The sequence below is a fragment of the Peromyscus eremicus genome, chromosome 5 (genome assembly GCF_949786415.1).
Source record: "Peromyscus eremicus chromosome 5, PerEre_H2_v1, whole genome shotgun sequence".
Lineage (NCBI taxonomy): Eukaryota > Metazoa > Chordata > Mammalia > Rodentia > Cricetidae > Peromyscus > Peromyscus eremicus.
The window spans coordinates 50,305,434-50,322,843 of NC_081420.1; the positions used below are offsets into that span (position 1 = coordinate 50,305,434).

General features: G+C 44.1%; 1 protein-coding gene across 1 annotated transcript; it reads left to right on the forward strand.

Annotated features, from left to right (window-relative positions):
* The first annotated feature begins 1,348 nt into the window (after positions 1 to 1,348).
* On the forward strand, positions 1,349 to 5,472 carry Chrm3 (cholinergic receptor muscarinic 3). The gene has a single exon (XM_059262411.1). It carries the CDS (start codon positions 1,487 to 1,489, stop codon positions 3,254 to 3,256), a length of 1,770 nt encoding a protein of 589 aa, XP_059118394.1. The 5' UTR covers positions 1,349 to 1,486; the 3' UTR covers positions 3,257 to 5,472.
* Positions 5,473 to 17,410: the final 11,938 nt, after the last annotated feature.

Consider the following 17,410-nt stretch of genomic DNA (forward strand, 5'->3'; position numbering starts at 1 on the left):
TATTATTTGTAATGAAATCAGCATGGCTGTCATAAGAAAACAAGATACCACAACATGATCAGTCCCCGTGAGACAGAGCCCTGGACCATGCCACAGTGGCAAGGGGCCCTACAAGTTGCTATGGATGTCAATGTGTGGTGCAGAGTGGGGTTGGGGTTGGTGAAAGATGGGCTATAAACAGGGCCGCCATGCAAACCTGGGGGAAAAGAAGGAAAACTTAACTACTGTGACCAAGAACCTTTGCAGGGGACGAGACCCTGGAAAGATTAGGCTCTTCAGAAATTATTTAAGAAATGAGCATGCTATCAAATGTTATTTTTAAAAACCAGTATATTACATATTTCAAAAATGTTTTAAAGACACAGTGTTACAAGCTAAGGATGTAGCTAAGTTAGAAGAGTGCCTTCTTACCATGCAGAAAGCCCTGGTAGGCTGCCCAGGCCCAATTATCCTAAGTGTGGTGATTCATGCCTTTAATACTTACACTCCAGAGTTAGAGACAGAAGGGTAAGAATTCAAAGACATCCTTGGCTACATAGCATGTTTGAGACCAGTTTGAGCTACATAAGACCCTGTTTCTAAATAAATAAGGATGAAAATAAAAAGACAGTATTATATGAAATGATAGACACTATTTTCTCTCTTGCTTTGGGTTGGGTTGGATCATTCCAGTAAGGCTTAAATAGCTGGTATCACCTTCAAGTTGCTTATTTCTGAAGTCTCAGATGTCTAAAATGTTCATCATTTTATCAGGTAGATAAAATGCAAATAACTCACATCCGTTTATCAAGCAGGATGAAGGTAACTCTGTGGCTGAATAATTGCCATATAAGCATTTGATCTTTCTCCCCTGTGAGAATGAGAGAAGTAAGTAAATCAGAGGAGTCCAGACTCTGTTTTGTTTGATGTCAGTGTTCCACGAAAAGTATGTACACATGTGAGGGAAAGCACCAAGGCCGAGTCCTTTGCTAATTATTCTGCCTTGAACAAATCAAGCCTGGCATGCCCTTGACTCCTGCCCTTCACACCAGAGAATTCACTTGATCACAGACAGCTGCTTTGAAGTTTGTGTCTTGTAACACGTATCCTAAACGTAAGCCATACAAAACCAAGCGTGGTACACGCCTCATTCCAGCTCCGGAGGCTGAGGCAGAAAGGACAGGAGTATGAGGGCTAAGGAGTGAGTTCCAGACCTGCTTGGGTTACAGACTGAAACCCTCCTTCAAAACAGAAATGTAGACAGGAAAAGATTTGTGGAGATGAAGGGGCAGGTAGACAGGAGTGGGAGAGAATTAAGAGAAACTGGGGTTGATAGTATTTAGTATGAATTATATGTAATGCTCAAAGATCAAATTTAATCTTTAAAAGAATATATATATATGAAAATATATGTGTAAGCTCCCCAAAGAAAACACTAAAAAAGGACAAAGATCTGTCCTAACTTCATCTTTTCTCTTTTCTCCCCAGACTATGTCAGAGAGTCACAATGACCTTGCACAGTAACAGTACCACCTCGCCTTTATTTCCCAACATCAGCTCTTCCTGGGTGCACAGTTCCTCAGAGGCAGGGCTGCCTTTGGGGACAGTCACTCACTTGGGCAGCTACAACATTTCACAAGCAGCTGGGAATTTCTCCTCAAATGACACCTCCAGCGACCCTCTGGGGGGTCACACCGTCTGGCAAGTGGTCTTCATTGCATTCTTAACAGGCTTCCTGGCGTTGGTAACCATCATTGGCAACATTCTTGTCATTGTGGCATTTAAGGTCAACAAACAGCTGAAGACAGTCAACAACTACTTCCTCTTAAGCCTGGCCTGTGCAGATCTGATCATTGGGGTCATTTCCATGAACCTGTTCACTACCTACATCATTATGAACCGCTGGGCACTGGGGAACTTAGCCTGTGACCTCTGGCTTTCCATTGACTACGTGGCCAGCAATGCTTCTGTCATGAATCTGCTGGTCATCAGCTTTGACAGGTACTTTTCCATCACAAGGCCACTCACCTACCGAGCCAAACGAACAACAAAACGAGCTGGTGTGATGATTGGTCTGGCTTGGGTCATCTCCTTTGTCCTGTGGGCTCCTGCCATCTTGTTCTGGCAATACTTTGTAGGGAAGAGAACTGTGCCCCCAGGAGAATGCTTCATTCAGTTCCTGAGTGAGCCCACCATCACCTTCGGCACGGCGATTGCTGCCTTCTATATGCCCGTCACCATCATGACTATTTTATATTGGAGGATCTATAAGGAAACTGAAAAACGTACCAAAGAGCTGGCTGGGCTACAGGCCTCTGGGACAGAAGCCGAGGCAGAAAACTTTGTCCACCCCACAGGCAGTTCTCGAAGCTGCAGCAGCTATGAACTACAACAGCAAAGCATGAAACGCTCATCCAGGAGGAAGTACGGTCGCTGTCACTTCTGGTTCACCACCAAGAGCTGGAAGCCCAGTGTTGAGCAGATGGACCAAGACCACAGTAGTAGTGACAGCTGGAATAACAACGACGCTGCTGCCTCCCTAGAAAACTCTGCCTCCTCCGATGAAGAGGACATTGGCTCCGAGACCAGAGCCATTTATTCTATTGTGCTCAAGCTTCCGGGTCATAGCACCATCCTCAACGCCACCAAGCTGCCCTCCTCCGACAACCTGCAGGTGCCAGATGAGGAGCTTGGGACTGTCGATGTGGAGAGAAACACCAATAAGCTTCAGGCCCAGAAGAGCATAGATGATGGCGACAGTTGTCAGAAGGACTTCTCCAAGCTTCCCATACAGTTAGAGTCTGCCGTGGACATGCCCAAGACCCCTGACACCAACTCCTCGGCAGACAAGACCACGGCCACTCTACCTCTGTCCTTCAAGGAAGCCACACTGGCTAAGAGGTTTGCTCTGAAGACCAGAAGTCAGATCACCAAGCGGAAAAGGATGTCACTCATCAAGGAGAAGAAGGCAGCCCAGACCCTCAGTGCCATCTTGCTGGCCTTCATCATCACATGGACCCCCTACAACATCATGGTCCTGGTGAATACCTTCTGTGACAGCTGCATCCCCAAAACCTATTGGAATCTGGGCTACTGGCTGTGCTATATCAACAGCACCGTCAACCCCGTGTGCTATGCCCTGTGCAACAAAACGTTCCGAACCACCTTCAAGATGCTTCTCTTGTGCCAGTGTGACAAAAGAAAGAGACGCAAACAGCAGTACCAGCAAAGACAGTCAGTCATTTTTCACAAGCGAGTGCCCGAGCAGGCCTTGTAGAAAAAGGGTTTTCCGTAGCAGTGACCACACACGCACAGCAGCCCACACAGCCTAGCAGGAGTCTGGCGCAGGTGGGAGGCCATTCCTGATGGTGATAAAAGGGGTTTTTATCAACCACGCAGGAAAGAAGCTGCCTGTTTACTGATCCATTGAATAAACTGGTTTTGGTCAAATGCCAGTTCAGCAGGAAAGAAAGAAAAACATACTGCTGAATATAAAGAAATATATTCCGAAATAGACTTTTAAGTGTTTTTTTTTCTTAAAGAGAAAAAAAAAAATATATTGTCTTGAAGCAAGTATCCTCTGAAATTGGTTTGCCTAGGTCTTTTAATTCCCAGTAGCTCTGAAATCACAGGTGAGCCTCGCTGCACTAGTTGTCATGTGCTCTTCCCAAGGGTCCCAAAGTGTCCATCCAGACCCCACGTGACGCACGGCAGGCTTGGAAATCCGTGGTTCTGAGTCATTTTGTACATTGCAAAGCTGACACCTCTTGTCCCAATCAGCTTCTGTCCCCTTTTGGTGTGTTGTTAAACTCTATTTGTGGATTTGATTCTTGGTTCTTGCAAAGTACTGTTTTGTGCAGTTCAAGTTTCATACAAATAAAATCGCATATGAGTACATGCATACCTATCTATGTGTGAGTTGAGCACGCACACACATAGTGTATATAACATGATGGGGAACACTGAACTGGCAGAATGTTCCTACCATCTACGTTTTCAGTACTTTGGGAACTGAAATTCTCTAGGATCCTAATATGATATGAAAGTGAATTAAGCCCTGTTTAATGTTGTGTTTGGGTTTGGGTTTTTTGACACTGGAGCTGTTTTCCACAAATCACCCTGATGAAGAATAATATCCAGCACAGAGAAGTCAGGCCTTCTCAGCAAACCTGTGCTAGATGGGACAGTCTCGAGGGTCAGTCAGCACCATGTCTTGACTGGACTCTGAGGGCATACTGTCTCCTTGGCTGTTAGCTCTGTCAACAGAGCTAAACTAGGGCCCCTCTGAGCTCAAAAGAATGAACATATATACATGTTTGAATTTAGTCGTCTAAATCTGAATGTTTCAAAACAAAATTTCTGGGATCTAAACTGCTTGAAACTCAATCCTAGAGTCACCTTTGAATGTCACATACAGCAATATATCTACATTTACATGGAAAAGCAAAGGAAATACTGTGCCAGGGCCTGACAGAAAGTATTGTATTTCACTTCCTGCTCCTTGGCACCTTCTGAAGGAAAGTAGGGCTTACCTCCTGTTATGTAGCAGGAGCCAGGACCTTCTGGTCGTCACTATATAACTTCACCCAGGAATGGTTGGTGTCTAGAAAGCCACACGTCCTCTGAAGAAAGAATTGCACTTGAAAAAGTATTGCTTCAAAATTGATTTCTTTCCATTGTGACAACCGAATTTTGCATTATCCTTTGAATTGCCCCAAGTGCATCGTGTTTTCTCCGGGGGAGGGGTCTGCTGCTCTTGTTCTTGTGGCTGCTGTATTGTTGGGTTCCTTCCTTCTTTTCCTTCTGCGGGGACTGTGTGGGGAGCGGGTGGGGGGATGGGAGGGCCGTGGTGAACCCTTCCCTTGTGCAGGGCATCCATCCGTGTTGTGAACCCAGAGCTGGGGCCAAAGCTGCTTTTGTATTCAGTGTGAGGTGGTGTTTACAGCCGATTTTGACATCAGTGGATGTGTTCTCAGTGGTGTGTCTGTACCTGAACTATTTAATGTTGTGTCATGTTTATATAAAGAATATTTATGCATACTTCACCATGTGTTTATTTAGTGTTGATAAATATGGCTCCCTCTACCGGGCCCTTTGATGTTGAGTCTTTAAGGCCCATGTAAATCATGAGTAGATGTCCACTAAGCTTTTCCATGTGGCGAAGAAAAAGAAAACCATCACCTGGTTGACATTCAAGAGCACCTGACTCCTTCCAGGTAATAAGCCCTGTCACTGAAAGTCGCTCTTTAATTAACCTGACGTGACCCAACAATATAACGGAGGGCCAGCAAGCCTCCTCCATTGTATCTGGAACCACATTGCAAGGGAGAAAAAGAAAATCCACATCATCATAAGGATTTTCTTTTCATTTTTTGGCCCTCATTCAAGCAAAGAACAAGAAAAAGCAGAGACTATTTTCTCACATGTGTAATGATGTGCAGCAGGCATGCTCTCCACCTGAGAAATATCTGGTAAACTATTGCAACTATACTTTATTACTCAAGTTGGCCTGGCACTAATAAATATGTGAATTCTCGTTCAAGTCTCCCTGTAGATCAGTAATCCCAATCTTTCTGGAAATTCCCATTCTGCCGCCTTCCCAAAGGGCTCTTCCTTGTATTAAAAGCATAATAGTAATAAGAGTAGAGAAGCCCTCAGCATGGTCAGAAATTCAAGGGTAAATTAGGATTCGACTTAAACATCATTATCTCCAGATTCTTGTCCAAGATCCCAATAATTACAAAAAGCAATAATAGTAATAAGGCTCTAACTCTCCTTTTAGGTACTGGGTTCATTATGGTGGATAAGCCTCTTATGGGCAAAAGCTGCTTCTAATCTCTCTTGGCTGTTTATGGAAAGGTATGTCCAAGTCTTGGATAGTTTTCAGAGAAGAAAAACAAACAAACTGGATTCTTTTGAAATGAAGAGCTGAGAAACGTAACGGAGAATGCCGTTGAGTATTTGTAACTGCGTGTGTTACATGGGCATTTCTCAAAAGGGCTCCTCCAAGAGCAGGCATCCAGCATGCACTGAAGATCCAACTCCTGATCCCTGGCCTTGGAATAGAACTACTCCATCCCCTAAGAATGAGGTTTGCAGAGCTTTCAGGGTTATCCACTTTAATTGAAAGAGGAAAATAATCGAAACTAAAGTAGGCCACATATGGAGACATTGAGAGAGCCTAGCCTCTCACTCCCTCTCCCCTTCCTCTCTCCCTTTCCCCATCACCCCCTCTCTGTATCTGTCTCTTTCTATGTGTGCATATATGACTCTCTCCTCTTTATCTGACTCTGTGACTCTCTTTATCTCCCTCTTTTTTGTCTCTTTATGTCTCTGTCTCTCTAGTTTCCTGTGTCTCTGTCTTTTTTTCTGTCTTTCTCTGTATCTCTCTGTATCTTTCTATCTTTGTCTCATGCTCACTTATTCACACACCCCATGCTTGTACAGGCATGTATACACACACACACACACACACACACACACACACACACACACACACACACACTGTTCTTCAGGCCTATTTCCCCTAGCTTCAGTCTTTCTATCTTTTGCCACATGGTCTCACTGTTCTTACTCACTATTATTCTGAACCCCTTCTAACCCCAAACCCACCCCAGACTCTCTGTACAAGTCCCATTTTTAGTCACCTTTTAATATATATTACATCAAGACTCTAAGAGAAAGAAAAAGCTCATAAGCATAGGACAGGGGAGTGACTAAAGATCTAGAAGGCACATCAGCTTCCTTTTCTGAAATTCCCATATTGGAGTGGATAGACCTTGCTTCTCTACAAAGGATATCTGTACTCTGTGCAGCAGGTGGGAGGGGAACTTGAGACCAGCTGGAGAGGTGACTGCCCTGGGAGGTAAATGGGATTTCCAAACCAGTAGCAAAGACTGGCACACCCTAGAGTGATAGGGAAGAGGGACCTAGGGTAAGACAGGGATTCCGGACTTCCCTGAATGCAAATGATTCAAAGATGAGGACGTTGGGCTCAGTTGGTAGACGATTGTTTGGCATAAACAAAGCCCTGGGTTCAATATCCAGCTTTGCATAAATCAGGTATGTTAATAGATGCCTGTAATCCCAGCCCTCAGGAGGATCAGAGGTCCAAGGTCATCTTCTGCTACATGCAGAATTCAAGGCCAGTCAAAAATATATTAGACTCTGCCTCAAGATGAACAAAATAGAAAAGATGGGGACATGTCATCAGGAAGTTAGACAGTTTACCCTTGGCCAATTCTAAGGACAAATAAAAGCAGGACAGTTGAGTGGATGAGAAACCCTGAGTCCTACATCTGGTTCTATCATGTCTGGTCACGTGTCTTCAACATGCCTGTCAATTAATGCAAACTCTCTGGATTCCCTCCCAAGACTTAAACTAATACCTCTAGCTCACCTTATGGTGTCAAACAGTCAAATTAAGGAGTAATGTGAACAACTATGGTGATGAACATATCCAGTAAACCACTGAACATTGCAGGCTTTAAATACCCATAAAGTTCTTTGCTCTGATACTTCAATACAACTAAACCTGAAGAACTCTTGTTGTTTTGCATTTATTTGTGTGTGTGTGTGTGTGTGTGTGTGTGTGTGTGTGTGTGTGTGTGTGTGTTACAGCATGCATATGGGGGTCAGAAGACAACTTAGAGGAGCCCATTCTCTCCTTCCATCTTGTCAGTTCCAGGGATCACTCAAGTCATCAGGCTTGGTGGTAAATGTCTTTACCCACTGAGCCACCTCATTGGCCAAAATCAAAAGAACTACTGAGGTTTGTTGGAAGACCAGAAACCCCATTATTTCAAACACCACTCTCATCGTGAACACACTCACGTTAGCTCAGCCAGCCTCACAGCGTCCCCAGGTAGCAGGAGTTGGTTTGGGGTTTGGGGTGGTATTTCTCATTCCACGACTAAAATTGTGCAGAGTATAACCATCAAAAGAGTTACCTTTTTAAAAGTTGAGATTACCCTTTCCTCAACCTGAATTGGGCTTTTTCTGTCACTTGCCCTGAAAGAATATTTTTATACAATGCAAGGTGAAGCAAGCCTGTCTAAATAATATCAGTTCTAGCTCATCCAAGGTTCAAGGGCAACTATACCGCTGCTCTAGGGAATTAAGTCACACCTTCTATTGTTCTCCAGCCTCTAAATAGCCTCTAAGGACTGAGGGGATGGCTCAGTGAGCAGTGCTTGCCTTGGAAGCACCATGACCTGAGTTGGAGCCCTAGCCCAAGGCAGGCAGGCATGGTGTAGTCGAGGCGGGAAGATTCCCTGGGGCTTGCTAGCCTCGGTCTTGCCCAATTGGTGAACTTTAGGCCAGTGAGAAATGCTGTCTCAAACAAGGTGGACAGAGTTCCTGAGCATGATATCTGAGGTTGTCTTCTACCCTCATATACAGACACACATACTTGCAATGCACCTACACATACATGCATGAAAAAATAAATGGGGCTGGAGAGATTGCTCAATGGTTAGAGATAACAGACTGGGATGGAAGTCCATTCTCACGATCCCTACACCCAAGAGGTAGAGGCAGGAGGGTCAGAAATCCAAGGTCTGCCAGGGATTTGCTGCCAAGTCTGACAACTTAACTCAAGTGATGGAAAGAGATAACCAACTTCCACAAATTGTCCTCTGGCCTCCACACGTGTGCCAAGGCATGTGGGTATGTATACACACACACACACACACACACACACACACACACACACACACAACCAAATGAATATGTACTTTTGTTTTGTTTTGTTTGTTTTTGAGACGGATTTCTTTGTGTAGCCCTGGCTTTCCTAGAACTAGCTCTGTAGACCAGGCTGACCTTGAACTCACAGAGCTCCATCTGCCTCTGCCTCTGCCTCCAGAGTGCTGGGATTAAAGATATGCCCAGTTTATACTTTTAAATTTTTTAAACAAAAACAAGTTCAAGATCATCCTCAGCCACATAGGGAGTTCAAAACCAACCTAGAATACATGAGATCCTTTTTCAAAAAAGAGAACAATGAAGTGGCAAGAGTGGGGAAGAAAGAAAGACCTCTTTCCCCCTTTATCCTTTCAGGATTCTAAAATGAGGTTAAAACTTTAACAAACTTCAGAGCTAGAGTAACCCTGAACAGAATATCAGAGAGTTTTGAGTTAGAAGAGTGTCTTTATTCTCCAGCCAAATGTATACTCAAATCTTCTGTGGCAGCTGTTCTCAACCTGTGGGTCACATATCAGATATCTACACCATGATTCATAACAGTAGCAAAACAACAGTTATCAAGTAGCAACAAAAATAACTTTATGGTTGAGGGGGGTCACCACAACCTGAGGGGCTGTATTAGAGGCCACAGCATTAGGGAGGTTGAGAACCACTACTCTATGGCTTCTGTGACAACTGACCACCCAAAAATATGCATATATAATTCCAATGGCAAGAAATTAATTTTAGGCAATTTCGTTGCTTTGTCCACAAGTTCTAGCCTTCCAGGGCATGAGTCTTCACTCCACACTAGCATATGAATATCCCCAGGGAATGGACCAGGCCTTTAGAGAGAGCATTAGAAGATGATTCAACCATCTAAGAAATTCCTTTTCCAGACCCTCAGTGGCCAAAGTCCCTCTGTCCCGAATTAGCCTGCTTGGGAAAAAAAAAAATCATCCCTTCTGCATTTGCATTTCTATTTTTTATGACCTATCTTTTACTTGGTCCAAATATTACACCTATGTGCAAAATTTTCTGGACAAGAAATAAATAAATTGTTCCAAAATGCCTGTTTCCTGAGATAATAACCAATGGCCAAAGATCAGAAGACCTTCTGTAAGAAATGTGGCCATGGAGATGATTGAACAGGTAAAGTGCTTATTATGCAGGCATGAGGACCTGAGTTCAGATCCCCAGAGTCTGCATAACACTGCATGCCATAGTGTGTATCTGTTAACCCAGCATTCCCGTGGAGAAATGTGAAGGTATGACAGGAGACTCTCCAGAAGCTCCTGGTGGACACAGCAGCAAACAAAAAGACCTGTCTGAAGTCAGGTAGAAGGTGAGGACGGGAGCTTTGTCTTTGGTCTCCACTCACATGTTGTGGTCCATGGGCATGTACAGTCTTACACACACACCATGCATACACATATATCATTCTCTCTCTCTCTCTCTCTCTCTCTCTCTCTCTCTCTCTCTCTCTCTCTCTCTCACACACACACACACACACACACACACACACACACACACACACACGAAGGAAAAGGAAAGCCGGGCAGTGGTGGCGCACACCTTTAATCCCAGCACTCGGGAGGCAGAGCCAGGCGGATCTCTGTGAGTTCAAGGCCAGCCTGGGCTACCAAGTGAGTTCCAGGAAAAGGCGCAAAGCTACACAGAGAAACCCTGTCTCGAAAAACCAAAAAAAAAGAAGGAAAAGGAAGAGAAGAAATAATAATAATAATAATAATAATAATAATAATAATAATAATAATAGAGACTAGTGAGATATTTGATCTAGAGAACAAATGTGAATTGAAATTCTGCTTATCCTCTATCTATCCATTTATCTATTAATCCATCCATCCATTCAGCTATCTATTTACTGTTCATCAATCCATTCATTCATTCATTCTCCATTCATCCATATCTATTATATATGTAGAATTAGAGGCAATATATCTGTCATAAAAACACATTTGCCGTGTGGTGATGGCACACACCTTTGACCCCAGCACAAGTTGATCTCTGTGAGTTCAAGGCCAGTGAGTTCAACTAGCTCTGGTCTACAGAGCTAGTTCCGGGATAGTTAAAGCTATACAAAGAAACCCTGTCTCAAAAAACCAAAAAAAAAAAAAAATTCTTTTGAATACATTTCTTTAAGTTGAAAATTAGGCCAGATTTCTTTCCAACATGAAATAAAAATAATTTAGCTGATTAGCCTGACAATGAGAACTGGTATTGCCAATTATGATACATGGTGGATATTTTTCATGAGGTTCATAATAAAATCTGCACTACATTTTAACATATATATATATATATATATACACACATATATATGGAGAGAGAGAGAGCAGAGATATGACACACTCACAAAATTGAACCCTTACAAGATAGTAAATTTATGACTTAAAAAATGAGGGCAAAGAAAAATTATGCAAGAGGTGTTTTGCTTTGAAAAATTCAATTTGTGTCCATGAGCAAAAAAAATGCAAGAGAGAGGTTCTATAGAAAACAATTTTAATGTCCATCCTCCCCATGACAGACCTCTAGACTCATGAAAACAGCCCTCATTTCTCATTCTATCCTCTTCCACTTTTTCCTCCAAAGTAGTCTTAGCCACTCTCATAATGCATGATCCAGTATACCCCAGAGGTGAGAAGAAATGAGCCATCCCAGAGAGTCACACCCGGACGTCCTAAGTCCTGCTCAGGAAAAGACTGTCCACTCCACTCCATCTTCTCAGAAGCAAACCAGCAGATGGAACATCATTTCTTATCCTGAGCCAAGGCTTCTTCTCCTGGACTATGTGATACTCCTCTCAAGATACATCTACCTACAAATAGAAAACACTCCAAATGTAGAAAGCCTGGGCCAAGGGGACAGCCCAACAGATAAAAGAACAAAAGTCTGGTAACCCAAGTTTGATATCCATAACCCACGTTAAAAAAAAAAAAAAGAGGTAACATGTATTAGTAATCCCAAGACTCCTGTGGCAAAATAGAAGGCTGAGACAGAAGAATTACCCAGTATGGGATACACACACACACATACACAAACACACACACACACACACACACACACACACACACACACACACACACACGAGAAAGAGGGAGAGATTTTTCAAATAGAATCCAAGGCTGAAGATGTAGGTTAGTGGTAGTGCACTTACCTGTCATGTACAGGGCCCTGGGTGCCACGCATAGCGCTGGTAGGAAACTAGTAAGCTATTAGCAGGATCAGAAGACATTAGGGCTGGACTCCTCCCTCATAATCAACAGTTTATAAAGCCAAGAACTAGAACTGAAGACTCATTTGCTGCTCAGAGGAAGGGGGCCTAGTCCTACCTTTGGATCTGGGAGGAACCGCCAAGACCACGGATAGCTCCCTGGCTTTAAGAGGCCTAAACTTTACAAGATAACTATCTAATAGAAAGCTTTCTGCTAAAGAACGATTGTCCCTCCTATAAGACCCAATCAAAAAGGTTGCCAATCACTTGAACAGTGGCTGGAGAGATGGCCCAGCAGTTAAGAGTTCTTATTGCTTTTGTAGAGGACTAGATTGGATTTTCAGCGCCCACATCAGGAAGCTCACAACCCTCTATAACTCCAGTTCCAAGGGATCTGACACCCTCCTGTGGCCTCCATGGGCACTTTCACTCATGTGGTACACATAAACTCATGCAGGTATACATACATATGCATATATAAAAATAAGTAAATTTTTTAAAGAAACCCACCTCTCAGCTGGGTGTGGTGGTGCAAGCCTTTGGTCCCAATGCTCAGGAGGCAGAGGAAGGAGGATCTATGTGAGTTCAAGGCCAGCCTGGTCTATAAATTGAGTTCCAGGTCAGCCAGGGCTATTACACAGAGAAACCCTGACTCAGATAAAAATGAAGGAAGAAAGGAAGGGAGGGAGGGAGGGAGGGAGGGAGGGAAAGAAGGAAGGAATCAGTCCTCAGGAATGCTACCTAGTGTGGAGACTTTAGAAATCATATAAGGCCTGCCTACAGTGTAGGTCAGCATAATGGCCTCTTGACCACTGTCCACTCACTGCTTGAGAGGGTTATCCTCTACCACACAGTATACTCTGTCTTCTACACTATACTCTATGTCTCAGCTGAAGTTTTAAATGGTGATCACAAGGATCAGGAAGTTGAAAGAAAGCCAGAGAATGATCCTAGTAGTAGTATGAGCCAAAATAAATAATAAGGGAGAAATACTTTCTTCTGGTACAGCCATGCCTGTAATGCCAGCAGTAGAGGGCTGAACTTCATAGGAGTAATCAGTAAATCCATAATTTCTTTTTGTTTGTTTGTTTGTTGTTTTTGTTTTTGTTTTTCGAGACAGGATTTCTCTGTGTAGCTTTGCACCTTTCCTGGATATTGCTCTATAGACCAGGATGGCCTCGAACTCACAAAAATCCGCCTGCCTGTGCCTCCCGAGTGCTGGAATTAAAGGCGTGTGCCACCACCGCCCAGCCAATAACTTCTATCTTTAAAATGTAGTTTATAATTTTAGCAGCAAAGCTTAAACACTATGTAATTTGTCCTCCTTACTATGTCAAAGTTTTTGAGCCTGGTAAACGTATATTGTCCTTCAAGACCAAGTATTTGTATTAAAATCCACTGTGATTGCACATAATCCAGACCCCAGATAGTGGTTTCCGCCCAAAAAAAATTATCTTTCATATACTAGTCTGAGCTTAGATAACAGTTGGAGAATATTATTTTAAGGTGTGTTACTTTTGTTTATGTTGCATTTGTTTAACTCTGTGAAGCTGTGATACTTTGCCTGTGTAAAACACCTCGTGGTCCAATAAAGAGCTGAATGGCCAATAGCAAGGCAGGGGAGAGAAATAGGATGGGCTGGCAGGCAGAGAGAAGAAATAGATGGAGAAATCTGGGAGGAAAGAAAAGAGGAGAGAAGGAGGAGGACATAAGGGGCTAGCCACCCAACTACACAGCAAGCCACGGAGTAAGAAATCATGAAAGATACACAGAAATAGAGAAAGGTAAAAGCCCAAAGGCAAAAGACAGAGGGGACAGTTTATGTTAAGAAAAGCCGCAAGGCTGGCCATTTATAATTAAGAATAAGGCCCCATGAGTGATTTGGGAGCTGGGTGGTGGGCCCCCCAAAGAGCAAAAAACTAATAACAACAGATAACTCTTGAAAAATCAGACTCTGCGAGTTAAGTTCTCTGGGTTTTATCATCTTATTCAGGGTGGAAGCCAGCACCGATAAAAACAGTGTAGTGGAGGAAGGATTTGTTTTGGCTCATGGCTCTCAGATTTTTCTGTCCATGGTCAACAGCTCCATTGCTTCTCGGTCTGTGTGTGATAATGCAGAATATCGTGGTAGGTCCATAAAACGGAGCAGGAGGCGATGAGGGGCAGAGAAAGCATCCCGTCCCCAAGGGCACACCACTTAGTTACGTGTCTGTTGCTGTGACAAACACCACAATTACAGTGACATAATAGGATTTAATTTGGGGCTTACCCAGGTAAAGAGGAGGACCCTAAGAGGATTGCCCCAGGAAGGGGAAAGGGCGAAGATCTCCTGGGTAAACCAGGAGGGGGAACAGAAGGGAGGGAGGGGGTAGTGGGTGGGAACATGAGGGTTTGAGATGGCCGAGTTGAGGGAGGGACAGAGAGGGAAAACAATGAAAGAGTTATCTTGACAGAGTGAACCATCATGGGGTTGGGGAGAAATCTGGTGCTAGGGAAATCCCCTAGGAACTCACAAGGAGGTCCCCAGCTAAGACTCATAGCAATGGTGAAGAGGGTGCTTGAACTAGCCTTCCCCTATAATCAGATTGGTGATTACCCTAATTGTCATCATAGAGCCTACATCCAGTGACTGATGGAAGCAGATGCAGAGACCCACAGCCAAGCACTTGGCCAAGCTCCTGGAGTTCAGTTGAAAAGAGGGAGGAGGGATTATAGGAGCAAGGGGCGGTCAAGATTATGATGGGAAAAACCACAGAGACAGCTGACTCAGCTAGTGGGAACTCACGGACTCTGGACTGACAGCTGGGGAGCCTGCATGGGACAGCACTAGGCCCTCTGAATGAGGGTGACAGTTGTGAGGCTTGATCTGTCTGTGGGACCCCTGGTAATGGGACCAGAACTTACCCTGCGTATATGAACTAGCTTTTTAGAGCCCATTCCCTATGGTGTGATGCCTTTCTCAGCCTTGATGCAGGGGGAAGGGGCTTGGTCCTGCCCCAACTTGGTATGACAACCTGTGTTGACTACCCAAGGGAGGCTTTACTCCCTATGAGGAGTGGATGGGGGTGGGATGGGGGGAAGGTGGGGAGGGAGCAAGAGAAGGGGATGGAGATGGAACAGTGGTTGGTATGTAAAATGAAAAAATAAATAAATAATTTAAGGCTTACAGTATAGGGTGAGTCCATGGCCATCATGCATGGATTGTGACAGCAGGCAGACAGGTATAGTGCTGGAGCAGTAGATGAGAGCTTACATTGTGGTCCACAAGCATGAAGCAGAGAGAGAGATAACTGGAAACATCGTGGGCTTTTGAAATCTGAAAGCCTGCCCTAGTGACATACCTCCTCCAACAAGAACACACCTCCTAACCCTTCCCAAACAGTTCCACCAATTCAGAACCAAGTATTCAGACATATGAGCCTTTGGGAGCCATTCTCACTGAAACCAACATGCCACCCTATGACTCAGTTTCTCCAAATAGTCCGCCAAACTTTTCATCATCTTCTGTCTTGGCTTCTTTACCTATTGGTGTGATAAATGCTCAGTTTAATTGAGAAATTGTTTATTCTGGCCCACAGTTCAAGGTACAGTCCTCCATGGCAGGGAAGTCAAGTTGGCTGGAGTTTGAAGCAGCTGGCTGTGTTGCATCTTCAATCAGGAACAAGAAGCAATGAACACGTGCTGTTTCTCAGTTCACTTCTTCACTTATACAGAGGAGGACCCTAGCTAAAGAACGTTGCCACCCACAGTGGGTGTGTCTTCCTTCCCTGTACTGCCTGATTTTGTGTGTCAACTTGACACAAGCTAGAATCATCAGAGAGGAAGGAGCCTCAACTGAGGAAATGCCTCCATGAGATACAGCTGTAAGGCATTGTCTTAATTAGTGATCAATGAGGGAGGGCCCAGCCCATGGTGAGGACCCAGCAGGCTGAGCAAGCCATGGGAAGCAAGTCAATAAGCAGCTTCCCTCCATGGCCTCTGCGTCAACTCTTGCATCCAGGTTCCAGCCCTGCTTGAGATCCTGTTCTGACTTCCTCCAATGATGGACTGTGATCTGGAAGTGAAAGCCAAACCCTTTCCTCCCCAACTTGCCTTTTGGTCATGGTGTTTCATCACAGTAATAGAAACCCTAATTAAGATATGCCCCAATTAAAACAATCAGGATAATCCCCCGGACAGGTATGCACACCCACCTCCTGGGTGATTCTAGATTCTGTCAAGTTGACAATTAACACTAACCATCACACCTCCCCAAAATGCCATCAAATGATGACTCCTTCAGTTGATTAACCCATTGGTTAGGTAAGAACCCTCTTGGTCCAACCACCTCTCAACAGTGAATCCATCTGCTGGGGACCAAGCCTTTCAACACATGAGCCTTTAGGTGGTTGGAGGCATTTCATATCTAAACTATTACACACTCCGGTTGTCACATTTTTAAAGGAATAGAGAAATGATCCAAGAAGAAAATGGCACATCACATGAAGCATCACTCCTTTAAACAGAATCCTTTTAGCTGAATGATGGCTCTGCTAACATGCTATGGAGGAGCCTTGGTTGCCTAGCAGAATTTAGAATTCCCCATGAAAGTATGTGGTGGAGATTGGAGGAACACTAGTTTTATGGTTTATATGTGAGATGTTTCCACCGGGCTCATGTGTTGAACACTGTTTTGAGAAGTTTTGGAAATTTTAGGAGGTGGGGCCTACCTGGAGGAAGTGGGTGACTGAATATGCATTTTTGAAAGCTGATCGCTGCTCTTTCCTCCTTCCCCTCCTCTCTCTCCTTCTCTTCTCTTCTCATCCTATCCCTTGTCCTCCCCTTCCCTCTCTTCTTTCTGCTCCTACTCTTTCTCCTCCTTTCTACGCCCCATGAGATAAAGAACCTATGCCCCCACATTCTGTAGCCACCATGATGTTCTGCTAAAGCAACCGGACTGAACCCTGTGAAATGATGGGCCAGATTTAATCTTTTGTCACTTAGATGGTTCCCTCAGGAATGTTGGACCCAGCTACAGCTAACACACACTACTCAGTATCTGAACCACATCTAGTTCAGAGAATAATGTGGAACCCAGCCTCCAGGGACAACATGGCCGCTGCCAGCTTGAGCTCTCAGCAACTTGTATCTGTAAGTTGCTTGTGATCTGTTGGTAACACCAATTAAATTCATTGGTTCACCAAGCTAGAGTTGAATGGTGTTGTTTCTTTGGTCTTTTGTTGGTTTCTTATGTGGGTGAGAAGACATTTGTTCATCTCCCCAGGGAAAGTTAACAATGAATGATCCAGAAAAAAAAAATCGTTTAAGTCACTGACATCAGGTATCCATGTCACAGCCAGCCCAATGTCTGTACTAACTACATTAACACTAGTTGCCAAAAACATAGGCCCCAAGCATGTGCGAGTGTTGGGGTGGAGGACTGGCATTCCAGGAGCTTATTGTCTGTTCACTGACAGCCCAAGCCAGTATCCCTGATGGACAGGTAGGTTCCCTCCACAATATAATTGGGAGAGA